This window comes from Abrus precatorius, unplaced genomic scaffold (genome assembly GCF_003935025.1).
Source record: "Abrus precatorius isolate BTA unplaced genomic scaffold, Abrus_2018 Scaffold11, whole genome shotgun sequence".
NCBI lineage: Eukaryota > Viridiplantae > Streptophyta > Magnoliopsida > Fabales > Fabaceae > Abrus > Abrus precatorius.
This window is the reverse complement of record NW_020874303.1, coordinates 20,843,680-20,870,017: the sequence shown is the minus strand read 5'-3', so window position 1 is coordinate 20,870,017 and position 26,338 is coordinate 20,843,680. Positions and strand designations below refer to the sequence as shown.

The following is a 26,338-nucleotide window of genomic DNA, read 5'->3' as shown; positions in this document are numbered from 1 at the left end:
TAACGTAATGTATGTCTAAGAATATATATATATATATATATATATATATATATATAATATGTAATTTTTATTATTATAAATTACATAATATTAACATGATAAATATCTTAATAATAATAACTATTATAATTTTTAATGAAAATAATTATTTGATAATTTTTTATTATTCATCTTTGCACATTTTACATTGATTTCTGAGAAATTGAGATTTGATGAGGTGGCATAATTTTATTGGACATGTTTCCTCATAAGATACAAAAGACAATGCTGTGAAGTCAACCCCCGAGCTTCTGGACATTCTTCTCTTCTGAGCTTTCGAGATTTATTTTTCTTATTTTCTTTTTCTGTATTCTATTTCTCATCTTTGTCCTTTACACCCAAAAGAATTTTCTTTACGCTTTTTGGCTTTTCAATTCAATCTCCCCCAAAACCATAAATTTATGTGATTCCAACCAATTATATTCTAAATTCCGATCTTTTATTATTTTCAATAGAATTTTGGTTTTCAACAATGGGTGACATGAAAGATAAGGTGAAGGGGTTCATGAAGAAAGTCAACAACCCTTTCTCTTCTTCATCATCTGGTAAATTCAAGGGCCAAGGTAGAGTCTTGGGATCTGCTTCTTCTTCTCAACCCGCTAATTCCACTCCTACCGTTCGCCCCACTCCTACGCAGAACCCTAATTCGAAACCCACTTCATCTGCAACCAATCCCAGACCCATGCCACAGAAAACGGAGCATGACAGAACTACCGAGAAGCCTCGCAAAGATGATGGGTTTGACCCTTTTGATTCTTTGGTCACTTCATCAAAGAGATCTCAAAATGGGTATTCACTGAATGTGTATGAATGCCCGATTTGTAAACAGCCCTTTGGATCTGAAGATGAGGTGTCTGTACACGTGGATAGTTGTTTGAGTGAGCGTGGAAGTGATGATCAAAACGGGGTCTTAGAGAGTGAAGCTGGATCTAATAGTGAAATTGAATTAGATGTTTGTGTTGGTTCTTACATTTCAGGGAAGCCATCTGAAGGATCAGTTGATGTTGTTCTTAAATTGTTGAGGAACATTGGTAGGGAACCCGAGAATGTCAAGTTTAGGAAGATTAGGATGAATAATCCTAAGATAAAAGAGACTGTTGGTGAGGTTACCGGTGGAGTTGAGTTGCTGAGCTTCATTGGATTTGAACTTCGGGAGGAAAATGGAGAGACGTGGGCGGTGATGGAGGTTCCGACTGAGGAGCAAATAAAATTGATTAAGAAAGCAATAGTGTTACTAGAATCACAACTGGTACAAGGACCTACAAAGAGTGGGAATTCGGTGTCTGCAACGAATGCTGAGATAGATGCAAAGGTTGAACCCAAGCCGGTTGACAGACAGGTAGGAATCGTATTGATGATGCTTCTGAAAGGGGGCTGCGGAGAAAATATTTGCATGATCTGATTGTCATTTGCTTTTAAGAGTGTGTCTTGTATGTGTTTAATCTAAGTATAGCCACACTGCATTTTGCTGTTATAGGAAGCTTCTGCGTTTTGTGAATTGATATTCTGGCTGGAAACTATGCTTGTGAATAAGTAACTAATGTGTTAAAGATCTAGAAAGTCACTGTTTGGTTCTAATCTTCAGTAGCATGTATTACAGGATGAACATAAAAGATGTCTTAACTCCTGCACAGCAGAGCTAAGAATAGGGTATGAAGCCTATAATGTCATTAGTTAATCAATGCAATTGGGTTTGGTGCCTAATTGAACTTGAATACATAATGTGTGAAGTCTAAGATATTTTTATTATCCTAATATCATTGCTTTTGTTTCTAGACGTAAAAGTTAGGGGTATAGTAAATTGCAGGTTCTTCTGGGCAGTGGTCTAGGATTGTATGGACATTGTGAAATTTGGTGATAGGACAACACTTTTGCAAGGGTTGATAACTAGAGCTGGGATATGCTACTTTAAATCTGGTTGTCGCATGAGGTTAATAGAAGCAGAAAGCAGTGAACAATAATCCAAAATCCTCTTTTTAATTTTTCTCGAGCTTTACAAACAGAAAATAAAATCAGTCATAGAATTCAAATATTTTACTTTTGTGTCAACATTGTTCTTCAGAAATGCTAACAACTGTTTCTATGCGTGTAAGGTTGGAATTATCTGTGTAAATCTGAGCCATCTAAGTCCAAATTTTGTGTGACTACTACATTCTATATTTATTATTTGCTTAAGTTACCAATGGATTTACGAAATGTTTCTAGGCATGCAAAAGTTGTTGCCTTATATAGTTTATATTTATGTACAGCCGTTATTATTCTTTTGTATTACAATAAATAGAATAGAATCAGCCATTAATAGTATAGATTAGAATCACCTAATAATAGTTTAGAAATTCCTGTAATTTAGCCTAGATTTCAGTATAATATTCTCTATACCTAGCTTTATATATTGAATGAAAACGCAGACAATACACATCTTTTGCCACTCAAAGTAAGATTTGATATGGTATCACAGCCTAAATTCTAGGTTTTCATTTTTTTTCTTTGATATTCGAGTGCAGGAAATTTTTTTTCCTGTTCTAGCGTCTTGTTTGACATCTTGATCTTGCCTTTGATCTTCTTAGATTCTCTTAGTTCTGCGCCTTTGAGGCTACATCAGAGTTTTTTTCTCTACTTTTTTCTGGTGTGCTCATATCGTTTCTTTCCCATCATAGCTGGTTCCACATCTGAGTTGTGTCAAATTTACTGGGAAGAATTATTCCCTATGGGAATTTTAATTCAGGTTGTTTGTTACTGGAAAGGAATTATGGGGTCATATAAATGGTACTGTACCTGCCCCTCGGGACCCTACACAACTGCCTCAATGGCGTGTCAAGGGTGCTAAAGTGATGTCTTGGATCACTAGGTCTTGTGATCAACAAATTGTTCATCTATGCTCCCATAACACTGCCTAGACTATGTGGTAGTATTTGAAGAAGGTTTACCATCAAACTAATTCAGTTAAAAGATTTCAATTGGCGTGTGAAATTGCTAACTACACTCAGGGCAGCTTGTCTTTTCAGCAGTATTACTCTGGTTTTCAAAATTCTTGGGCTGACTTTTCTGATATTTTGTGTGCTTCTGTTTCTAAAAAGTCTCTCCCTGCTGTGTTGGAAGTCCATGCGATCAGCCAGCGTGATCAATTTCTGATGAAACTAAGTTCATAATTTGAAAATGTGCTTTCTAATCTAATGAGTCGTGACCTTACTTCATCCCTGGATACCTGTTTTACTGAATTGTTTCGTGAAGAACAACGTCTTTTCGGCCAAGCCACTCTTGAACAAGACACTTTGACTACTTTATAGGTGGCTTTTGCAGCTCAAGGAAGAGGCAACAATAGGGATATGAGTAAGGTTCAGTGCTTCAATTGTAAGAACTATGGCTATATTGCTGCAAACTGTACAAAAAAATTCTGCAATTACTGTAAAAGCCAAGTCATATAAGCAAAAATTGCTCCATTCGCCCACCAAGACGTTAGCCCACTACCTGTCAAGCCAATGTTGTCCCTTCCTCTGCTGGTTAGCATGAAAATGTGGCCACACCTGAACCTGCTCTTCATATTCCTACACCTGCTGCTCTTACACCTGAAATGGTGCAACAAATTATTATCTCAGCCTTTTCAGCATTGGGGATTCAAGGTAAAAGTCTTCCACACACTAAGTCTTGGCTCCTTGATTTTGCTGCATCCAATCATATGACCAGTTCCAACAGTTTCCTTAAAAATGTTCGTCCATATCATGGTTCTGACCATATTTAGGTTGCTAACGGTAATATCATTCCAATTTCTGCTGTTGGAGATATTATTCCTACTTTCAACAATATTCTTGTTTCACCTGGATTCTCACGTATTCTTCTTTTTGTTGGTCAATTGGTAGACAATCACTATGATGTCTATTTTTCTCGTGATGGTTGTTCTATGCAAGATCATGTGTTCAGGACAGTGATTGCGAAGGGCCCTAATGTTGGACGACTATTTTTGCTGCATCTTCCTAGTCATGTTGCGTTATCTTCTTCAGTTACAAATAAAGGTGGAGTGTGGCATAAATGCTTGGGGCATCCTGATCTCCATCAGTTTCTTGTGGGCGAATTGATGCTTCTCGATAAACCAGCATTAATTTGAGGGGGGATGTTGTCTTATATAGTTTATATTTATGTACAGCTGTTATTATTCTTTTGTATTATTGTATACAGCTGTTATTATTCTATTGTATTACCATAAATAAGATAGAATCAGCCATTAATAGTATAGATTAGAATCATCTAATAATAGTCTAGAAATCCCTGTGATTTAGCTTAGATTTCAGCATAATATTCTCTGTACCTAGCTTTATATATTGAATGAAAACTCAGACGATACACATCTTTTGCCACTCAAAGTAAGACCCAAAATGTTGCTATGAAACAAAAAAAAATTCAAATTGTCGGGCGCATATAAATCAACTGCAAAAACAGTTAGTAATAGTGAGTCAATGACTGCATGAGAGATATCAGTGTAGTCTCCAGTATTTCTTACTTCTTTGGTGAAATCTCCATATTGTTTGAGTGATTCTGTTTGATGCTTTGATTATTATTCTGCGGAGCTCAAATTATGTGTGTCACTGCTTTCTTATCAGTTTGGTGCTTCAGTACTTTTCAAAAATAAGTAACCAACTAATTCTTTAGATTGAATTTGTCTATTTTTTCCCATTTAAAATGGCTCTTATAGGTGAAGGTCTTCTTTGCCGTCCCTGAAAGTATCGCAGCTAAAATTGAGCTACCAGATTCCTTCTATAACCTTTCAGTCGAAGAGGTGAGGAGAGAAGCTGAATTGAGGAGAAAAAAAATTGCACACTCTCAGCTATTAATCCCTAAATCATTTAAAGAAAAGCAAGCAAAAGCTGCCAGGAAGAGATACACAAAAGCAATTATCAGGATTCAGTTTCCAGATGGAGTTGTACTTCAAGGTGTATTTGCTCCATGGGAACCAACTACTGCTCTCTATGAGGTTTGTCCTTTGCTACTTAATTTTATGTTCAATCTAATTAATTTATCATGTTTTTGGACAAAAGACTTTGTTTATGTTCAATCTAAATGGTTCATCCATACTGGTATCTAAATGTCACTTAGCTGCTCAACAATGGTAACGATCAAGCGGTTTTGCAAGTGCCATGTGTAAATTGATTACGTTTAACAATTTATGCTCGGCCTTATGGTGATGATAAGTCTCAATGTCATCAAATAACTAACCCATATGATAAACGCATATTATAGCAAAATACCAGTAATATCTTTGAAGCTTTGTTTTGAAGAAAAATAGAACTTTATTCAATTATCGAAACTATTCATTCGGACATAGAAGTCCCCCAATTAACAAACTCTTGTGACACATTTTGAATGGATTTGACCATTTGTCTGTTCTTCATACCCATAATCTTATTGCCTTTATGGTGTATTCTAAGTTAGCAACTAAGTACTGTTCTTGTTTGCATGTTGACAAAACAGTTTGTCAGCTCTGCATTAAAAGAACCAGGTTTGGAATTTGAGCTAATGCATCCTGTACTCGTCCAACGGCGCGTGATCCCTCATTTTCCAAAAGCAGGGGAAAATGCTAGAACAATAGAGGAAGAAGACCTGGTACCTTCTGCTTTAATCAAGTTCAAGCCCATGGAAACAGATTCTGTTGTTTTCTCTGGTCTCAAAAATGAATTGCTTGAAATCAGTGAACCCCTCGTAAATGGTTAGGCAATTGCTTCTAATTGAACTCTATTGGTTCGTTCTTTTCATATTATTATTTTATTTTTATTGTTGTGGATATAGATACAGTTTATTATACTCATCTTTAATTTATAATTTCTAAGAAACTATATAATAGTCTGATACATGTTAATTCAAATAAATCACTATAATGAAGCATTTATTTCTGAGCTCCATTAATGTGGCAGTATCTGCTAAACATCGGTCTAATAGGTGGAAAATACCAATGTCTTCCTGTGTTTTAAGGTCCATTAATATCTACTTAATACCTGTTTAATTCAGTTTATTTTGAAGAAATAAACATTTTTCCAACTTTTTGAGAGATTTTAAAAAAAATTGATTATTTCTTAAAAATTAAATGATTTCAAACACACGCTTAGTGACTGTTAGTCTCTATGTCCACAATCTGATAATTAACATTGTTCCTTCATAACCTGAGCTCCACTCGTAGAACTGCTGGAGACTAAGCAAGGGTTTTCACATTTTGGTATGAATTAATTTTGATGAAAAAATCATCTGAACCATTTATAAATAAAACTTGTGGGTTCAATTTGAATTGGGTCGAAAATGATATCAAAATTAAACTAATCAAAACTGATATTTTGCGGTCAGAATTAGATTTATTTATTTTTAGCCTTTTTCATTTGTTTATGAGACAACTTTAATTTCTTTAGTTAGTAAATAAATGAAACTTTATTAATTTATAAATGAAGTCTCAAATTAGAACATAAATTTTTTAGTAAATTTTTTATTTAAGAAGTAATGTTTATTAAATGGAAGGTCAAATATACAATAAATATGAAAAAATATAGTCACAATTATTCAATCTTATCATAAATCACAATTTAGTTTAAATTATAAATCATAAATTAAAATAATTTCAAATTTAAAAAACTAGAAATATATTTAATAAGACATTTTAAATCACTTTCTATATATATGTAGAATAATAAAATTAATATGCTCCCAATTTAGTTTGATTCAATTAAATATAAGAATTGAAAAATAAATCAAATTGCAAAAGTAAGCAATTTTTTTATTTTTTATTAACATTTACTCAATTTATTATATATATATTGCTTTTTTATTGGTTTAACAATCAAGAATGGTGTTTCTTTAGTCCAAGGGAGGACAAATGGTTTGAATCATGAATAATCTTATAAGCAAGCCTACCTACTCAACTTCTACTTTTTCATGAATGAGTTAAGGAAAGTCTAGATGCGAAGCTTGAACTTTTTTCAAAAATGGGTTGATTATTTTGTTTTTGGCTCAACATGAGTTGAGTTGAGTTAGGGTTTGGTATAAAATCTGCATCAATTTGATTGCCCAATTTTTATTTTTTGGTCTCAGGGCTGCCCAAATTGAAACCCATTTCTTTTCCTTGTGGACCACCTTTAATTAAAAAGAAAAAGAGAGGCCCAGTGACCTGAGTTTGCTTTACCATTATTCTGATTTAAATTTTAGAATTAATTCTGATTGGGGGATGTAGGTGGGATGCAACTCGTGGCTTGTGATTTACCATTATACTTTAATTTTGAATAAATTTTAATAAGTATTTATAGAATTTACAAATTTAGTAAAAAAAATTAAATCAAATTATTTTCATATATTAAAATCAAATTATATTTCTCTAAAATTAAGTTGTTTCTAACTTCTCTACAGTTATGTTATTTTATAATAATAATAATAATAAAATAGTAATATTTTGATATATATTAATTTATTTTTAAAATTAATTTCACTAATTTATATATAAACTTAGATTAATTAACATATTTAAAAAATCATTTTTACCTATTTAATAATTTTACTACAATGAAAGGTTAATATAAATTTTTAAATCATACAAAAAAATTTCGTCCATAGCTTTTAATAGAATTGTCATTAGTCATCGGAAGGTACCTATGGTTTAAAAAAATATATACAAAACTTATTTTAAATGTGAAATTAAACCATTACAAGAAAGTTAAATTCAAAACTTAAACTTGAAAAAAACAAGTCACACCTATGCGTTAATCTAATCCAATATATCTTCATCCTGAACAGAATTAGGATAAAAGCAAATGTCAATGCGACATTGATGTGAAGTGTAAATTCATTAAAATATGTAATTTTTGCATGACAAATCTATAAGAATAAAAGTGTCTTTAATATGACATTTTCAATATATATTTACATTAAAAACAAAATAAGCAATTTTTGTGTGGAGACACTTAATTACTTGAGTGATCGTATGAATGATCAATATTTTAACCATATGTGGTTTGTTTATCTTCAACAATCTTGTCATGGAACATTTTGCATGCATATATTATATGCTTCCATGCATATTCATGGACGAAGTACATGTTAGACCATTTTGAAGGTTCATTCAGCATCCTTTCTTGCCATTTTTCTTTCTTTTTGCATAATTTGTTATGACGGTGAAGTTGTCTTCGTCATCCCAAATGTATCTTTCATGAAAATATCAAATTCCTTTAAAGCCACTTTTTATTCACTATTTGATAGCGTATTTGATGCATATGATGATGGGTATTCCCTCAAAGCAAAAATCTATATTCTTTTTCAAGAATTTTTGTGTCACTCTAAATTTTATTTTGGATTGTCTTTCAATAATTATGATATATATTCAATAAGATTTGAGTGCAATTATAATAGTTTTATATTAATCATTCTTGTTTTGGTCAATCCGCATAACTAGGTCCTTCAAAACATTCAACCATGATTGAATAAGATCTCTATCCATTGCAAATCTTACTTTAAAATTTGTTTGAGTTATTGGGAGAAATTTAAGAATTTAGAGAATTTTTATTATTTGAAGGTTGAGAATTTTGCATATTATTGATGAAATTATCATTAGTGTGTATCATTGTAGCATTGCAAGCCCACTTTACCGTGCTTTTTCATTCCCATTGACTATACCCTTAGCTTGTTGAATGCAAACCCATTACTATCCATTAAAACAAAACAATAAAATAAAATAATGGTTCTTGAAGGTTGTGGGATCTTCTAATGGGGAAAGCACATGAGTTCTTTCCAACACTAGACAAATGCTATTTGAGTTCTCTTTCATTTTTTATGTTATTTAATTTTATCAAGAAATCGTTACGACAAATAAGAAAGAAAAATGATAATTTAAAAATTTTGTTAGAGGGAATAAAATTGAATGTAAATTTTAATATTTATCTTATCAAGATTTACATGATGTCATTTTAAGATATGACATGTCGTGTATTAAGCTGAAACTTAGCGTGTCAAATTAATGAATAATTTTATTAATTTTGACTAGTTATCATGGAGACTAACTTAATAAAGTTAGATATTAAATCGAAAAGAGTTTATAAATTTTAGGATTAAAGTAATAATTTACTTATTATTTTATCAAACTAAAAACTAAAAAGCATGAATTCTATTAAGATATTTTACTTCGGCAAGAACATGTTCATAATACTCTTTATAATGCTTAGATTTTTATTTTATTTTTTTCAATTTCTTTTTGTGACTAGATTAAGCTCAATGTTCTAACATACTATCTACTTCTACACAGCTCTGAGGTACCCACAAGAATTTAATATTTCAATTTTTATGCATTAAATATTTACTCTCTGAACGTGAGTAAGGTGATAAAATATATCACCTTAATTTTAATAATATAATCAAAATATTCTTTATAAACCATGCAGTAAAAAATAACAAAATGATATTCTCTCTCAATTACTTTTTTATATTAAAAAAAGTTGAATTTTTTTATTAAAATATATGTTTACTATGTTTTTAATATAAAATTTTTATTCTTAATGATAAAACTTCTTACTGCTATACAAAATTTAGTTTATTTTTCAATCGTATTAATTCCTTTCTTAATTAGGAACACATTCTTAAATATGATTAAATTCGAAGAGTTGCATCTGTTCTCATGACTCAATTCTACCCCACAATTTCCCCACTGCACTTCTCTTCTCAATTAAATCTCTGCTACAAACTTTCAAATGAGACAGTTCCAAAACCTCTGCTTCTGCTTTGTTTGTTCCCTTATTTTTTCTTTTCTGCATCCGCAGACATACAAATCATAGCCCATACATGCATCTCCATAATTTTTAATTATTTCTCAACATTCACGTGGATGGTGGGACACACTCCCCGAAATTATAAATTTTTATCAAGGATAAATATTGTATAATAACAACATTTTAAGTCTTCGTGACAAGGTCTTTCTACAAAGATTTTTTTAAATATGTACATAAGAATACATGTTTTAGAATACATTAAATATATCATATGAGATACATGTTTTAAATATTTTTAAGATAATAAATCATTTTGTTTTGAATTTGAATTTTTTTAATACACGCCAAAAAAATAGTTAGTAAAAGAAAATGATTGGGGTTAGTGCCCTTTATTAACGTAGCACCATAAAGAATGATGAAAATGAATGCATGTGATATGCATGGCGTGTTTAATCTAAAAGAGTGTGAGGCCGAAAAAGGCCTAGCAGACAAACCATCCCATTGGCTACTGCTAGCTGTTGGTATGGTCTTCATACCAATTTTATTGAATATTCTCCAAATTTTGCTGTTAATTTTTAATTCCCTTTCTCTGTACCAATACCAAATTAAATTTTGATTTAAAAACTCCCAACTGCCATTTTCACAATGAACCAACCTTCAAAAAAGACAATGAACAAACAGTTTTGGCACGGAAAATCCCTATTGGATCCGAGAACCAAAAAAACATACCTAAAAAGTCATGTTTGCTTCCCATGTGAACCCCCCAAAGAAAAAGTTCTGATTTCAAGACTCTACGAACGTGATTGTGATAGCTACACTAGCGTCTATATTGAAACACATGTAGACTTAATTACCCTATGAACATCACCCCCTTGTAAAAGCAAGATAGAACCCTGTCAGTTAATGTAATCCAATTAAACTAAGAAACATATATCACCTAACCTATAGAGATTACACATCACTTTCTGCCAACCTGAATATCACAAAATTGATTGAAAATTACAGAAAAACATTTATCTTGGCTCAGAAAACAACAATAATATTCACTAATTTTATTATTATTTTTGAGGTTTTTTTTATTATGATATTATAAAGATGTGTGGCTCTTTTTTAAAAAAGATATATAATTTAAAAAATGTTGATATTGACTCATTAAACAAACTATGGAACAATGATATAGGTGAAGAATGTTTTGGGTGAGTAAAATATGTAAAGATGTGAAAAAAAAAAATACAAAATTGTGTGAGCTTGAATCTGTATATTTTTAAAGTTTTTTTTATAATTCTACGAGAGAGTACTTACATAACTTAAAGAAAGAGAAAACTTGATACTAATAGCGATTTTCTGTAAAGTTTGTTAATATTCCAATACAATTACGTAACTTTTTTTGTGTATAATGTTATTTTTTCTAATTTTTTTCTTTTTCATTTTTTTGTAATTTGATTTAATTCCCCGACAACAAAAGTTACAAAAATATTAAAAATTCTCAAAAAAATTTCATGGTGATTTTTTATAAAAAAATGTTGACAATAATTTTTTCTTTAAAAAATTATTATTTTTAAGGAAACTTTTAATTTTTTAAATTATTTTTAAAAAATTATACCTTATAATTTTTAGTTATTTTATTTTTGAATCTCTTCACTTACATCTTGATGATTCTTTAATATCATATTTTTGAAAACGGATTTCCAATAATATACGCAAAGACTGCATGCTGCAGTTTCTCTTTTTTTTCTTTTCATTTTAGCTGCTGATTTCCTTTTTCTCCATCATTTTTCCATCTTTCTCTTCTTTACTCCACTTCGTTTCCTTTAGTTCACCTCTTCCTAACCTCTCTTTCCTTTCTCATTTCTTTTTCCTTTAGTCTCACTTAGTCTCGTTTTCATCCACCTCTCCTCTCCTCCTCTCCTTTCACCTCCACTCACCCTCTTCCTCTTATTTTTTCTTTCAGCTTTTTTCTATTATCTCTATTAGCCTTTCTCTTTCTTAGTCTTTTTTTCACTCTTTCTACTTTAAGCTAAATTTATTTAAACAAATTTTGTTTTATTTAAACGAATATAAACGGTAAGTTGTAGTTAATTCTAAAATTGCAGAAAGTTCAGATCTCATATTTTTATTAAAAAAAATACTATATTTTAATTTATATTATTTTTAAATACTGAGTATAAAAAAATAATCCATACTCTAGTTGATTTTATCATCATACTCATATAGAATCATAGAGGTCTATGACATATATATGTTTTAATAGAACTTAATTACGTACGTGACTAAATGAGTTTGGCAAAATCATTTTTTTGTTCTGTCACAATATAAAAGTTCCGTGCCGTCAATGATTAGGTACGTTTGGTAATTACTTTTAACTACTAATAAAAAATCTTAATTACTTAAACTAAAAAGTAGTTATACTTAGAGCTACATCAATCATCGTGGTAAATGATATTAATATTATGCTACTATCATTCGTATTCTTTACTTTATCAAAGTTATTGCGTGAGAGAAATGTAAATTAGTATCTTAAAGTCTAAGTCATGCATGTGTAACTTTATCTTTGAATTGTAAAAAGGTATATTTTAATTCATAAAGTTTTTAATACATGTAGAATAATTCATATATTAATTCATGTGCAGAATAACCCCACTCTTCTTAATTATTCTTATAAAATGCAAATCAGCACTGCAAAGTTTGAATTATGTACGATTTAATATTTAATCTTTTAAAATCACAAATGATTTAACAATTAAGTTGTGTCTGATTTAAATTTTAAAAACCAAATTGCACATACTTCACATATATGGATAAGTTTGCACAATTTCAGAAATTAAGTCACGTGTAACCCAATTTTCAAGGTTTTAAATTTATGTATGACATCTCATATAAGGAGATGTCACATAATAAAGATACCATTGCGTCTACAATTAGTAGGGGCAAACCCCTCTCAAGTATGCAATTCTATTAAAATTCTTATTCACTCAAACCCTTTAATAAGATATTTAAAATAGAATAAAATAAATATATTTTTTAAATAAGAGTTTAACTTTCACATTTTTAAAATAAAATAATACCAAAATTTTGATTGACTTTATTTTTCAAATGTCCTTACTTATATTATATGTCTCATATATACGATATCGTATAATTTATTATATCTACCATTACCCTTCAATGAATGTTTATAAAATGTTTTCCTTTCATAGATACTTGGCATTGGTTGAAGTGTAGACTGAGTTATTCTTGGTACATGTCCGAAATAGTAGTATTAAATCGAATGAGTGTAACATGTAATTGACTTTAGGAGTATTAAATGTTGTCCTGAATATTTGATCGTTGACAATGTGAAGAGGATCATTCATGACCAGCTGCGATGGCCAAGGTTAATTGCTAATACAACTTTAGGGACATGCGGTTTGTGAATTGTATGCTCTTAAGATCAGCGAAGCGATGGTGGAGAAGTTATGAATATGTTAAATTTTATTAATTTAAAATTGTTTAATTATTGTATTTTTTTTAAATACATTAAAAATCAATAAAAGAAATATTTCAACAACTATTGCCAACAGTTTGAATATTAGCCTCAAAAAAAAAATTGAAAAGAACAGTGCGTAACAAATAGTGGGCCATGGTAACCGGTAATCGCTAAAGGCGTAGCCAATGACGTGGTGACAAGTTTCATATATGGGCAATGAAGGATGTGTACTTTGTATATTTCATTTGACAAATATTCTTTTGCAAGCTATTAGGACACGTGCAACTCACCTTTTCCTATTGAAATGAAAGTGGGAAGGAATATCGAGCAAGGTTATTCTCCTAAATCAACGTTGAACTTGGAACATTTTTCATTTTTATTGCTTCTATTTCAAAATATCTGTTATGTAGTTGTACAAGGAACTAACACACTATAAAATCATTTTCCTTCTCTTTTTTTCCTAAAGAAAAATTTATTTATTTTATTAAAAATTACTAAACTTATTAATTTATACTGAAAAATATAAATACTTTAATTTATTAATCTCAACTCTTACAATTAATCCTTCAGCATATTTATTGCGACTGATGATGAAAGATTCTTCCCGTCCTTCACGACAGGGACATGACATTGCAGAAAATAAAAAAGAATATTTCTATTTGTTTAAAAATGATTTTTTATTGTGTATATAAACACATAAAAAATTATATGCATTCGAAATAATATAAAAAAAATAAATATTATATTTTTAATGAAAAATTTATTAATTAATTTTTAAATTTAAATTTAATATGCTATTAATGTAAACTTTTTCACACTATCAATTAGGAATATATTTTTTGATATTAATAATAATTGAACAACAGGAAAAAAATTGGAAACTATTACATATATACAGTGGTGTTGTTTAATAAGACTTGTAATGCAAATGGATGAAACTACGACAGAGTCAACTTTAGAAGGCAGGGATGTTGGGGCCCAAAGCCTAGCGCACATGGTTTTCTCTCCCATGTGATAGCCATTGTCATTTTCGTTCTTGCTTATACTATTACATGAAAATTGTCATACGGCATAAATATTATTATTATTATTATTATTCGATTTTCTACGTCTTCAATATTGCTGTGTGTAATAATTTATAAAACAAATAGGTATATTAAGATCTTACGGTTAATAAGCAAAAAAAATTTAAAGTGTTTGTGACTCTGATCATAAATTTGAAATGATATTTTAAATATTTTTTAAAAAGTAATGGTTATAGTTATTTTAATATTTTAAAAAAATATATACAACTAATTTTAACTATCTATTACATATATTTGATATAATATTAATAATGACAATTATATAATAATATAAAATGTCTTCTTAATTTTTAAAAATATCATAGAAATTATATTATTAAAAATAAAATAAAAGTAATAAATTATCATTTTGACTCCAAAACTTTTAATACAAAAATTTTATTATTTTTCATTTTCATTTATAATTAATTATTAAATTTTCATAATAAATTCCGTATAATTTTTTTAATCATTGAAAACATTATATGTATATACTTTGTTTTGACAATAATAATAATAATAATAATAATAATAATACAACTTGTTCAAAAGATAACTAGAACTATCTTTACTAAATAAAATTATTAATTTTTCTTTCCGTATGTGAATCAAAATTTTAAGGTTAAATTAATTTATTGGTATATATATATATATATATATATATCATTTTTTAAAAAAAATTGTAAGCAGGTATTTGAATTTTTAAATTATTTTTAACTGAATTTTTACTTTCATTTTTGTTATTATTTTGTTAAGTATAGATACTTAATTAAAAAAAATATAATTCCAATCATTAATAATAAAATTAACGACTTGGTTTATAAAATATTGAAGAAATTCAATTAAGTCTCTGTGTTTGATAAAACTCTAATAAAAAAAAGATAAATAACTTACTTGCAAACTTTAAGAATATAAAAGCGTATTGAAAATTTTGGAATAATTTAAAAATAAAAATTATTTTAACCTATTTTTAATTATGCATCCAAATTTTCCCAATGAAAGCACAGTTTTTATTTAATATTAATGCATAATTGAATACCATTTGAAAATAGAAAACATGGGGCGAGCAGGGACCAGGGGGGAGACATGCTTGCGCCCTCGCAAGGAAGATGTCACTGCATGTGAAGGTATACCTAAAAAATTATAAGATGATATTATTAAATATAATTCAATAAATTTATTTCATCCTTTAAGTCATTATCAATTATTGTCAATCATTTTTTCAAAACGAGTAATAGTTAAACTTAGTCATTATTCCATGTATCTTTGCTCTGAAGCAATATATGGGCACAAGTTTGACAATGATATTATGCTTAAAATATATATTTTTGTTTCATTTACTTTTTTTATTCTTTTAAAAGTAATTATACTCTTTTTTTTTGTAAATCATTAGCCTTTTTATCTTTTATTAACGTAATTCAACAGAAAAAAAACTAATGTGTAACACAAAAATTAATATACAATGACTTTTCTATTAATCACATCATAACTTACTAGTTATTAAGAATAATATATACTAAATTTTAAAAGTTATTTTTTTTAACTAAAACTAAAATCTTATAAAATATAAACAACAAATATATTCAATCAATGATATTATATCAATTGAGCCTGCTAATTTTGTTTGGTATGAGATTTTATTTTTTTTATTAATCATCAATATTTTATTAATAACAAATTAAGAGTATAGATAATACTCCAGTTCGTTATAATTCTAAAAAAAAATCAATAATACATGTTAAGAGATCCAATTTACATGTACAATTTTTTCAAATACCTTACTGTAAGTCACTTTCAATAACTATATTTAATAAAATTAAATATTTCACTAGCATTTAATATATTTTTATTGAAAAAAATATCTTTCTATTAAAGTCAAATTGTCTATATTACTACAAACATATCATTACAATTATCCTCTATTTTTTTTTTTTTACATTACATTCCACACATGCTTAGTAACGCTTTATGCAAATTTCTAAGTAAGTACAAATTGATATCAAATTATTCAAACACTATATATCACAGTTTGTAAAGATATTATAATACAGAAAAAGATACAGTATGTCCTCACATTTGATATTATACAACCCACAAGCTTACAAGGGAATCATCAATCCATGTTTAGTCAATTTCTTCTGTTCTATGACTGTATTAAGCAACAAACACCAAACAAATATTACTACTTTTCTCAACGCATTAACTTTCCAAATTTTGCATAAAGTTTGTATTAGACACATGTACAGACCTACTACTTTGATTGATAAGTGAATTGCATATTATATTCTTTATTACACTGTCATGTCAACATGTGTCACATATTCCCCTGGCTTATTATCCTCCACAATCTACCTCCTATAAAAATAAATGTCTTCTCTAATAAATTTTTTATATCAAATAGTTTATTATCCACCACTTACACTTCCTTATTAGTCATTATTATAAATAACTTTTAGTATAAATTTGTCAACGCAATATTTTTTATTTATTTATTTTTTAAAAACTAAAGGAACAACTATAGTCAAATACTCATGTATAATTAAAATTTATCCATTCACTAATTTTTTTTTTGTCTTTAATCAATTTTTTATAGACATACTAGTTGTGAAATTAATTTTCAAGTGATTTAACAACTACTTTGAAATTAATTTTACCTATTTTTACTTAAAATTTAAATATAAAAATTGTCACCTTTTTATTATGTATATAAATTTTTAGATTTGTTATGAATATGTTTATATTGTACATATTTTTTATTACTTCATATTTCATGTTTATAGAATTAAATTAATTTTTTATTAAAAATTGTTTTATTATGCATATAATTATTTTAAATTTGTTTGAAATTTTATTTTTAATTATTCAAAAATATATTTTTATATTAAAATAAATCAACTACTTTTGTTAACTTAAGTTTTAAAAATTGAGTTTAAACCTGTAAAAGTAGAAATAAATTTTATATTAAAAAAAATATATTATTATATGAAAAATATAATAAATATTTTTGATAAATTATTATTATTATTAGTTATCTTAATTTAATTTTAAAAATTTAACACTTTTTACCAGCATATTTATTTTTAACCTTGAGAAAATTTAAAATTATATTTCGTAATTGTATACGTATCATTCTAGGAGAAATAATTTTTTTATTTTATTATTTCTCGAAACTGTTACAAATCTAATGCAAAGAGATTCTACATGTTAAGGCATGAAATGATGAGTACGACTCTCCTATCTAACGTCCTAACCTAAAGAAGCTAATAAATAAAATTTTTATTAAAATATATTAAGATCATATTTAAAGTATACTAATAATTTTTTATATTTAATTTTTAGCTTATGCTCTTAAATTACAAGTTATGAGTTTTTCAACTAATATTTTTTACTATCTAATAAAATAAGTATCAAATAAAAAATACATATATTTTTATTTGAATATACAAAAATACCTAATAACCTTTTTATTTACTAAATAGATAGAATAGTATGTATAAAAGCTAAAATTATTATTTTTTTACATTTTATTCTTGTAAAATTTCTTAAATATAAAATAAAACTATTTTAAAAATAATTAATACACATGCAAGTTATGAATATTTATTTTATAAAATAGTAAAAAATTAAAAGAAAAATAAAAAATACAATATAGTTCTAAAAGATTAAAAAAATTATATTTACGTAGCGATGGAATCAAAAACCTTTTTATTCAATAGCAAATGAAATCATTTTGACACGCTTATTTGCAAATAAATACCTCGGTAAATCATGCATGTTGTCCATTCAGGGAATGCATCTACCTCAATGCAAAACTTTCTTTGATTCCGCATCCTTTTGTTATAAATTAGATTTACATAATTTAAACATTAATTGAACTTTCCATCTATTTATTTATTTATAAAAAATGATACGTAAAAAATAATACACAAATAAATATAATTAAAATAGTTAGTTGAAATAATTATATATAATATTAAACTAAAAATTAAAACATACATAAAAGTTTTAATTTTGGCACACTATTAACATAAAAAAATTTATATTGTCAATCAATTAAAATAAATTGCAAATATATTTATTTGCAAAATCAATTAAGGATGTTTAGGAATTAGGCTTTGGATAAAAAAAAAACGAGGATAAATATTTTTTTAAATTAAGAAAGATGTATGATATTTATGGAACTAAATTATCTCGTTAATTTTTTACTAGTTTATTATTTTCTTTAATTTTTAAAAATATTAAAAAAGTAATACTTATTAAAAATAACAAATTATCCTTTTATTTCTTTTCCTCTGAAACTCAACTCTTGATCAAACATATCTTAACATTTTAAACATTAAACGTATATACAATTTCATTAGAAACCCACGTGTAAATTGAGTGTCCATTCAAATAAACTATTTGGCCAACTAATGATGAATAAATTAATTGATGTTTCTTTTGACTTGTATAATATAAATAGGATGACATCATGACAATATGGCATTGGAAAATAAAATTTTATATTTACATTTACAAATTTAACAATAAACGTAAATGTGAAATATGAATATGCGAACTGTTTAATAATATTTTATAACATAAAAGAAGCAGGTTTAAAAATATTCAATTAAATAATTTTGATGAGTGACCTAAATCGTTAATATTAATTATAAAAAAGAAACACAATTACCACGGGAAAACATCATAAAAAAAACAATCATTAACATTAAAACACACCAATCAAAATAAACTACTAAACATAGTCTTTCACCACTATTCTAAGATCAAATAATAAAGATTAGGAAGTAAAAACAGATTTCAACAACATACATCTGAGAATATAGTTCTAAGATATCCTAACTCAAACCTTGAAATAAATAATCGGAATGTTAAGTATCCTTCATAATTAATGTCTATCATGAGTCCATTGAATCCCCACATCAGAATTACGACCACTGCCATGAAGAATAAATGTCCCAGTTTATTTGGGAGGCAAAGCTTTAATTTAGAAATCCCTGGGGTAAAATCTTATTAAGACCAATAATAATAGAATCGTATGTTAACCAAATTGCCAACAATATAATTTACATAAAATCCATGACTTGAAACTTTGTCAGATCTTTCTAATCTAAAAAATCGAACTTGTCCTCTTCACCATCATCTATATTTCATGAATTTCCTCAATTTCTTTTTTATTGTGCGTATTCCAACCATGGCAATGTGTACTAGCCCTGAATTTAAGAACCTAAATCATATCACAGCCCATTGAATCATCTAACGATAAGTTACTTCGTGAATGTGATTCTTGTTTAATAAAGCGGCAAGTTTTGCAGATTTCCATCAAAAATAAAAACGAAGTAAAAAGTTGGATTAGTATGAAATGCAAATATACATAATAACGAAAATTATATAATATAGCCTTTGTAAGATCATATTTCACAATAAACTTCATGTTTACAACGTTTACATGAATCTTCACCTCGTACCATTGCAATTTATTTAATGGAAGATGCAAATAAAGGAATAAATGAAACAATGTAAGAAAGAAAAAAATTCACATATTTAATACTTATTTTCCCATGATTAATGTATCTCTTCGGTTATCGCTCCATGTTTAGACTGATCATAACCAATCAAATAAATGAGTACAGAAAATAAATAAATAGGCACATAAAAAACAAAGCACCAGAACATGTCTTTTAGTACCCAATGTCTGTAATTATGACTGACACCCCATGCTTAAATACACATGATAATCAATTTTATTTTTTCCGCTCTTACTCATAAGAATTTTTTTTTCAAATCAAATGTATTAAGAAATATATTAGAATTATATGATGAATTATTTTTAAAAAAATTATCTAATATATTAAATTTATCTTTATTGAAGTCAAATTTCACTTTCATATTAATTGATTCACTTCACTTTAAAGTTATTAAACTCTTACATGACAAATATAATAAAATTACTTATAATTCTTTTCTTTAACCTAAAAAATTTGTATAAGAATTTAAAATATTATTTATTTTTTATATTAATTAATATTTTATTTATTTGTTATTTTATATCAAATATATATTAGTTATTAAAGTGAAAAAAAAAAAGTCAATAGAAAAACATTTTGAAAGTCTCTAATATTTTATAGAGATGATTTTAAGTTCCAATTGAATTATAATTTTTCTCCGGTTTGATATTCTAGTTGGCTTAAATTTGTCTCAATCATTAATTTAATTGATTTTATTCATATTTCAAATACAAACATTCAAGTTAGTGATTTATTTGTTTTTTAATACTTGAAAATTGAACCAACTCATCACTTATATCTTGCAACACATCAAAATTATATACACCAACTTCTTATATCAGTTGAGAAAAAATTTGGAGACAGATAATATTAGAAAAATATAAACGAGACATATTTTGTAAAGTCAACTTATGATTGATTCAAATTTGACGTCTAATTCTTTATTAATTTTTTATTTAATTTATTTGTCGTAGATTTTTGTTCACTAATACTTTGCATCATCGTTATAAGTTTATTTTCTCAAGCTTTTATATTAAATATTTTCATAAGTTGGAAGATATTAATAATTATCTCAGATTATTCTTATTTTTAAAAAGTTTGATTTCACTTAAAACATTGTTTTTCTATTATAATTTACATGACTCCGCTATAATTTGAATTATTATCTTAACTTGACACAAAAATTCTATTTTTTATTTATTTATTTTTAGTGGCTTTGATATTGAAAGATTAATATAATTTTTAACAAAAATAATATATATATATATATATATATGTATATCATATTTTGAATTTCATTAATTAATATAAAAAAATATTTTCTAATAATTTTAAATAAGTTAACACTCAAATATACTTATTTTTAAAAATACCATAAAATCTATCAATAAAGTTAATATAAATGATAATTATAAAATAGATCATATAAATTGTGATAGTGTTATATGAAATTACAGAAGTAAATGATTAACTAAATTTACTTTTTTTTATAGTAATTGATATACTTTTCATACTAAATTAAAAATAAATTTTTTATCGTCTCTAATAATTTTTAATATAATTTTTTAAATGTGATGAATTTTATTATAAAAAAATTAATTATTTAAATATCTTTAATTTTAAAAGATATTTATTATTTTATGTAAAACTTATTTCATGCATTTACGTGTTCAAAAAATTAATTATGCAACTCATAAATTAATTTATTTGACGTTTTTTTTCAAAACATCTATTTCACCCTCAAAATGATAATCTGGCGATGCAGTTCTTAGATAGCTTTTGTAATTTGTTTATTCTCTTGTATTTTCTTTATAATAAACTCCAAGAAATTAAAGTGCATTAAATGCGCTTCCTCCTCGAATCGTTGACTTGGATCTTTGTTAAGTTACATAACATTTACTCGTGAATTCTATGTTGTGTACTTTGATGTATGAAAATGGACAACACATCACATCGTTTTTCCTTCGTTACCAAATTAATATGATTGTCTATGTAACTTTAAACTAAAAATAAACATTGAGTAAATTGCAAGAAGCAATCGAAATGAGAAACTGAATACTTTATTTTACGCTTGTGTCAGTGGCTAGAGTCTTCGCGTGTCGTACACACGTGCGCTATATTCACCAGGTGGCAGTACAAAATGGCGCTGTCACCGACATAGACTCATTGGTTCTTGTGCATAATCAAAGATCACGCACGTGCTCCTTTACCGGACCATCCCGTTATTCTACCGGTTTACCGGTAAAACAACAACCTTTGATAACTCCTTTTTTCTTTTTTCTTAATAAAATAAGAATCAACGGTCAAGATCTCACGAAACTAGCTGTGTGAAACACGACCCCATTGGACTCGCCTTTTTCTTGTGTAGTTGGAACCTTTTCCTTTGGTCTTCTCTGTTCCTCTGTTCCTGTCTCTGGTTATTGTTGTTGTGACTAAGGAACAAGATCAAGGGGTTGCTTCCCTTAAGAGGATTTTCATTGGACTGTGCTTTCTTTTCATAGTTTTTGCCTCTGAAATGGAGAGAGATTTCATGGGTCTCAGCTCGAAAGAACCACTCGCTGTAGTCAAGGACGAGACGAACGATGATGGCTGCAAAGACTCAGGCATGTTTCTTCCTCATACAACTTTCGTGCTTTTTTATACCTTTCTTATATTTAAATGCTCTCCTGCAAAATTTCACTCCTTGAGCTTATTGTTGTGAAATTCGTCTGGGTTTCTTTCTTTCTTCAGTTCAAAATTCTGGCTTTTTAGATTGCATGGGTATCGATTTCTGCTATAAAAATTAAAATTTTGACCATGTTGCTAGATTTGCTTGGTGAACGTTATTTTTCTGATTACAGTGTTGTTTTTTCTTTGTTCTTTCTTTTAACTATGTAAGTTTTTCTCTGGGTGGTATACCTTTGCTTATGTCAGCACCTATGTGCTAGATTTTACTAGTTGAAATAATTAAGTTGTGGCTCTTGTTTAGATATTTGAAGTAGTGTATGAGAGTGTGTGAAATTTTCAAATTGGGAAAATAATCGGTTGTCAAGTTCTTACCACTTTTGGTGATTTGGGTATGCTCCTAAACACAAACATGTAGATAGATGTTCACACGGGTTATTAGAAGCTAATTTGTGAAACTTTTATTAATATGTCTTTTATCCTTTAAGGTGTTGTGGGCAATTAACTCAGTATAAATCCGTCTAGCTTATGTTGATGGTGATTTGTGTAGGCTTCACGAAGGGTTCGGTTGCACAATGGCCTTTTTCGAACAAAGTCTCTGCCCTTCCACATTTGATGTCTTTCAAAGTTTCACAAGATGATAATACTAAGAAAATGGTGTCTGATCCCATATCTTCTGCTGGGTTTATGAGTATCTTAAGTCAAGATGCATTAGACTATAGTCAAAAGCGATCTGCTGGTGAACCACAGGTTAGATGCTTCCCTTTCTCTCAGTTCTTCTCTATATTTATTCAAAATTGAAAGTTAGCTCATTATTCAGTGTTAGTTAGGCTTTAAATTGAAGGGAAATGAGTATGATTTGTTTCTTTGGGCATTTCAATTCGGATGATTTCAGTGTGTTGTATTTTAATTTCAAGTCAACTCTGTAAATTAAGAGTATAGCTTCCTATTATTCTTTTCTTTCCTTTTCTGTTAAAAAAATATAAATTTTTGTTTGTGCTTATGATATAGTCCTTTTGGTAGATGACCTTCAACTTTGAATCAGAACCTGGCACGTGCTTGTTTTGCAACAACTCGTATCTATTGTTCCAACTTCCCTCTGATAAATTGACTTTAATCCACAAGATCTTACCTTCAATAATTATCAGCTGATGTCTTTTTTGTGCTTGTTATTCCTTCCATTGATTGTTTGTTATTACTATTTAGAAATCTTTCAATCACGATGGGCAAGGTGGCCTTCATTTTTCGCTGACTCCATATCCTGTACAATATGATGTGAATTCTATGAATCGTCCTCATGATGCGAAGATATTTTCAGTTTCCAATCAAGCAATTTCAGTTTCCTTGGGGAATCCATTCCTGAAGAATCATTTTGCAACTGCTGGTCAGAATTTGAATGGGACTAATATGAAGCTGCCGTTACTTGGGGGAATACCTGTTACAGCACCTCATTCAGTTCTTCCCACCATTGGTGCTGTTGCTGGAACAACAGAATCATGGTAATTTTAATTTTTTGCTTGAATTGTTGCTTGTAATGTTGTTTCTGTTTAATTTATGTTATTTTGAAGTAACAGTGTGAAACCATCTGCGCCTTCTGCTCAACTTACCATCTTCTATGCGGGAACCGTCAATGTCTTTGATGATATCTCTGCTGAAAAGGTATCTCTCTTTGTTCATCACATTTCCTCTGCCTCGAATCCATTTTAAAATTAATTAATAAATAAATATAAAATAAAGCGGGAGCATGAATTTTGTACTCCTTGTTGACCAGGACTTGATTGTAGTTAAACTTTTAAATGTGGCCTATTTTTACAGGCACAAGCTATCATGTTGTTGGCTGGTAATAGCTTATCTGCAGCTTCTAACATGGCACAGCCAAAAGTTCAGGTGCCCGTCTCAAAGTTGGCTGCCGGTGACGGTGTGCCTGTGAGTCAACCTGCAAATACACCGCGTGGCTCTGGTCTTTCAAGTCCTTTATCAGGGAGTGGCTCAACTAGCACCGATGAATTTCTGGCAGCTAAAACAACTGGAGTTCCCACCACTCCTGTTAGCAATGTTGAGCCTCCTAAGGTAGTCAATGCAACCACTATGTTGACATCAGGTATGTTGGCGATATCATCTCTTACGCTCATGCATGTTAAAGTTTCTTTAGTTCTACATTATTTTTGTGTACTTATATTTTGCTTAGGGTATTTATCTACAACTTACATGTTGATGAAGGACGAAACCATCTGCACTCTAGAGTTTATCTATGTGTTTGATCATCACAAATGTCTCAGTTTAATGATTTTTACAAGCTATTTGTTATGCAGCTGTGCCTCAGGCTCGGAAAGCATCCTTGGCTCGGTTTTTAGAAAAACGCAAGGAAAGGTTAGTCTTCGTTTTGAGCAGGTGTAATATAATACACTTTTTCTATTTCTCAACAAAAGGAAAGCATATTTATCATACTTGGACTGTTATAATTGGTTGAATGACCACACTGAATGGACTTTCTAATTGTATGGTTCACTATTATTGTTAGTGCTATTAGTGGTGGTAATAAGGGGAATGGAAGGGAAAATGGGAAGAGAATAATTTCCCTTGGTTGGGAACATTTCATTTATGAAGGGGATTGGAAAGTAAGGGTAACCAGTCTTCCACAAATTATTCTTTCGTGCCCCTTCAAATCTATTAGTTGTACAAAGATAATAACTATGCTTTTATTAAAACTTGCCATTTACCATTTTACTTTAATAATTTTATTTCTTAAAGAAAAAGTTTACATGGGTTATATTGAAAATTTTCACTATAAACCTTCTACCGTGACGTTTATTCCCCCCTTTTAATTAAATCCAACCACAAGAAAAGACCACTCTTCCTTTCATTTTATTTCATCTCATCTCATCTCAACCCATCCCATTCTATTCTTACTGAAACTTGCAAACATATGTTTAAGATATTTAGTCTCTTATATTATATCTTCACCTCGCACAATAATCAGTTAAAAACTATCAGTTACAATAATCTGGTAACTATTATGACAAAGATTGGATGAAATTATTTATACGAGGTCGTTGGTTGTCTTTGCAGGGTGATGAGTGCTGCACCATATAACCTCAACAAGAAGTCTGAAGAGTGTGCCAATGAAGAATACAATGGTGCTAACTAATACACTCTCAACCAAGCACGAAATAGTAACCCGTCTTTAGGAATCTATATTTCAGAGAAAGATATTGTTGTAACTTTAAAATGTTGTAAGCAGTTGCTTTTATTTTTCGTTGATCACAAGTTATGCTGACATTCTCAAGTACCAGACTATGTTCAATACATAGGTAGGTTATTACCATAAATATTTTTGTGGTGTAGGGCTTTTACCCTATTATTTCAAAGGTGGGTTGAATTTTAGCTTCCAACATTGTATCATTGGACGACTATGTAACTCTCACGATTTGTTACATTTGAAGTAAAAGCCCAGTTATATTTTTCACTTAGTAGTTCTTACTCTCTTTTCTAGTTCTTGTGGATGGAAATAAGGAGTACAATCCTAGTGTTTAATGTGACCATAAAGTAACCATTCTAGTGACAATTGAATTATTTCAGCCTGAAGAAATGGGGAAATTCCATTTGTACATGCATTTTGTACAAGTTTAATAAATCAGAAGAAAGGAGAAAAAGACAAGTGATAATATATAGGGAGAAAGAGTATTGCATATGTTATTGTATAATTTTACTGTATGATATAATATTTCTAAAAAATGTTCTTCGTTTCTTACTCTCAGAAATATATTAAATATTCGTTTAGAGACAGAAATGCGGTACTATAGTATCCCCTCCCCCTAACATAACATAATGTAATTCTCCTATATTGGTTTATCATGATTGAAAATAGTTAGTAAC

The 26,338-nt window shown here is 28.5% G+C and overlaps 2 protein-coding genes across 6 annotated transcripts; both read left to right on the top strand.

Annotated features, from left to right (window-relative positions):
* Nucleotides 1-288: 288 nt before the first annotated feature.
* Nucleotides 289-5,926, top strand: LOC113855225 (plant UBX domain-containing protein 2). Its single transcript, XM_027486773.1, has 3 exons — nucleotides 289-1,378; nucleotides 4,727-5,005; nucleotides 5,503-5,926. Exons 1-3 carry the CDS (start codon nucleotides 512-514, stop codon nucleotides 5,740-5,742), a joined length of 1,386 nt encoding a protein of 461 aa, XP_027342574.1. The 5' UTR covers nucleotides 289-511; the 3' UTR covers nucleotides 5,743-5,926.
* Nucleotides 5,927-22,114: 16,188 nt separating this feature from the next.
* LOC113853941 (protein TIFY 6B-like) lies at nucleotides 22,115-25,930 on the top strand. 5 transcript variants are annotated; one of them, XM_027484669.1, is made up of 7 exons: nucleotides 22,115-22,401; nucleotides 23,013-23,212; nucleotides 23,669-23,961; nucleotides 24,037-24,121; nucleotides 24,278-24,563; nucleotides 24,775-24,832; nucleotides 25,532-25,930. In XM_027484669.1, exons 1-7 carry the CDS (start codon nucleotides 22,314-22,316, stop codon nucleotides 25,608-25,610), a joined length of 1,089 nt encoding a protein of 362 aa, XP_027340470.1. In that variant the 5' UTR covers nucleotides 22,115-22,313; the 3' UTR covers nucleotides 25,611-25,930. The 5 variants fall into 5 exon arrangements, with proteins under 5 accessions (XP_027340470.1, XP_027340467.1, XP_027340471.1 ...); XM_027484666.1 differs by having other exon boundaries at nucleotides 22,157-22,401; nucleotides 24,031-24,121; nucleotides 24,760-24,832; nucleotides 25,532-25,926; XM_027484668.1 differs by having other exon boundaries at nucleotides 22,162-22,401; nucleotides 24,031-24,121; nucleotides 25,532-25,926.
* Nucleotides 25,931-26,338: the final 408 nt, after the last annotated feature.

What these genes read in the sequence shown, in the direction of transcription:
- LOC113855225 (XM_027486773.1), top strand. Translation starts at nt 512, where the DNA reads ATGGGTGACATGAAAGATAAGGTGAAGGGGTTCATGAAGAAAGTCAAC. An exon ending in CCAAGCCGGTTGACAGACAG is followed by an intron (nt 1,379 to 4,726) that starts GTAGGAATCGTA and finishes TGGCTCTTATAG; the next exon opens with GTGAAGGTCTTCTTTGCCGT. An exon ending in CAACTACTGCTCTCTATGAG is followed by an intron (nt 5,006 to 5,502) that starts GTTTGTCCTTTG and finishes TTGACAAAACAG; the next exon opens with TTTGTCAGCTCTGCATTAAA.
- LOC113853941 (XM_027484666.1), top strand. Translation starts at nt 22,314, where the DNA reads ATGGAGAGAGATTTCATGGGTCTCAGCTCGAAAGAACCACTCGCTGTA. An exon ending in GCTGGAACAACAGAATCATG is followed by an intron (nt 23,962 to 24,030) that starts GTAATTTTAATT and finishes GTTATTTTGAAG; the next exon opens with TAACAGTGTGAAACCATCTG. An exon ending in AACCACTATGTTGACATCAG is followed by an intron (nt 24,564 to 24,759) that starts GTATGTTGGCGA and finishes GATTTTTACAAG; the next exon opens with CTATTTGTTATGCAGCTGTG.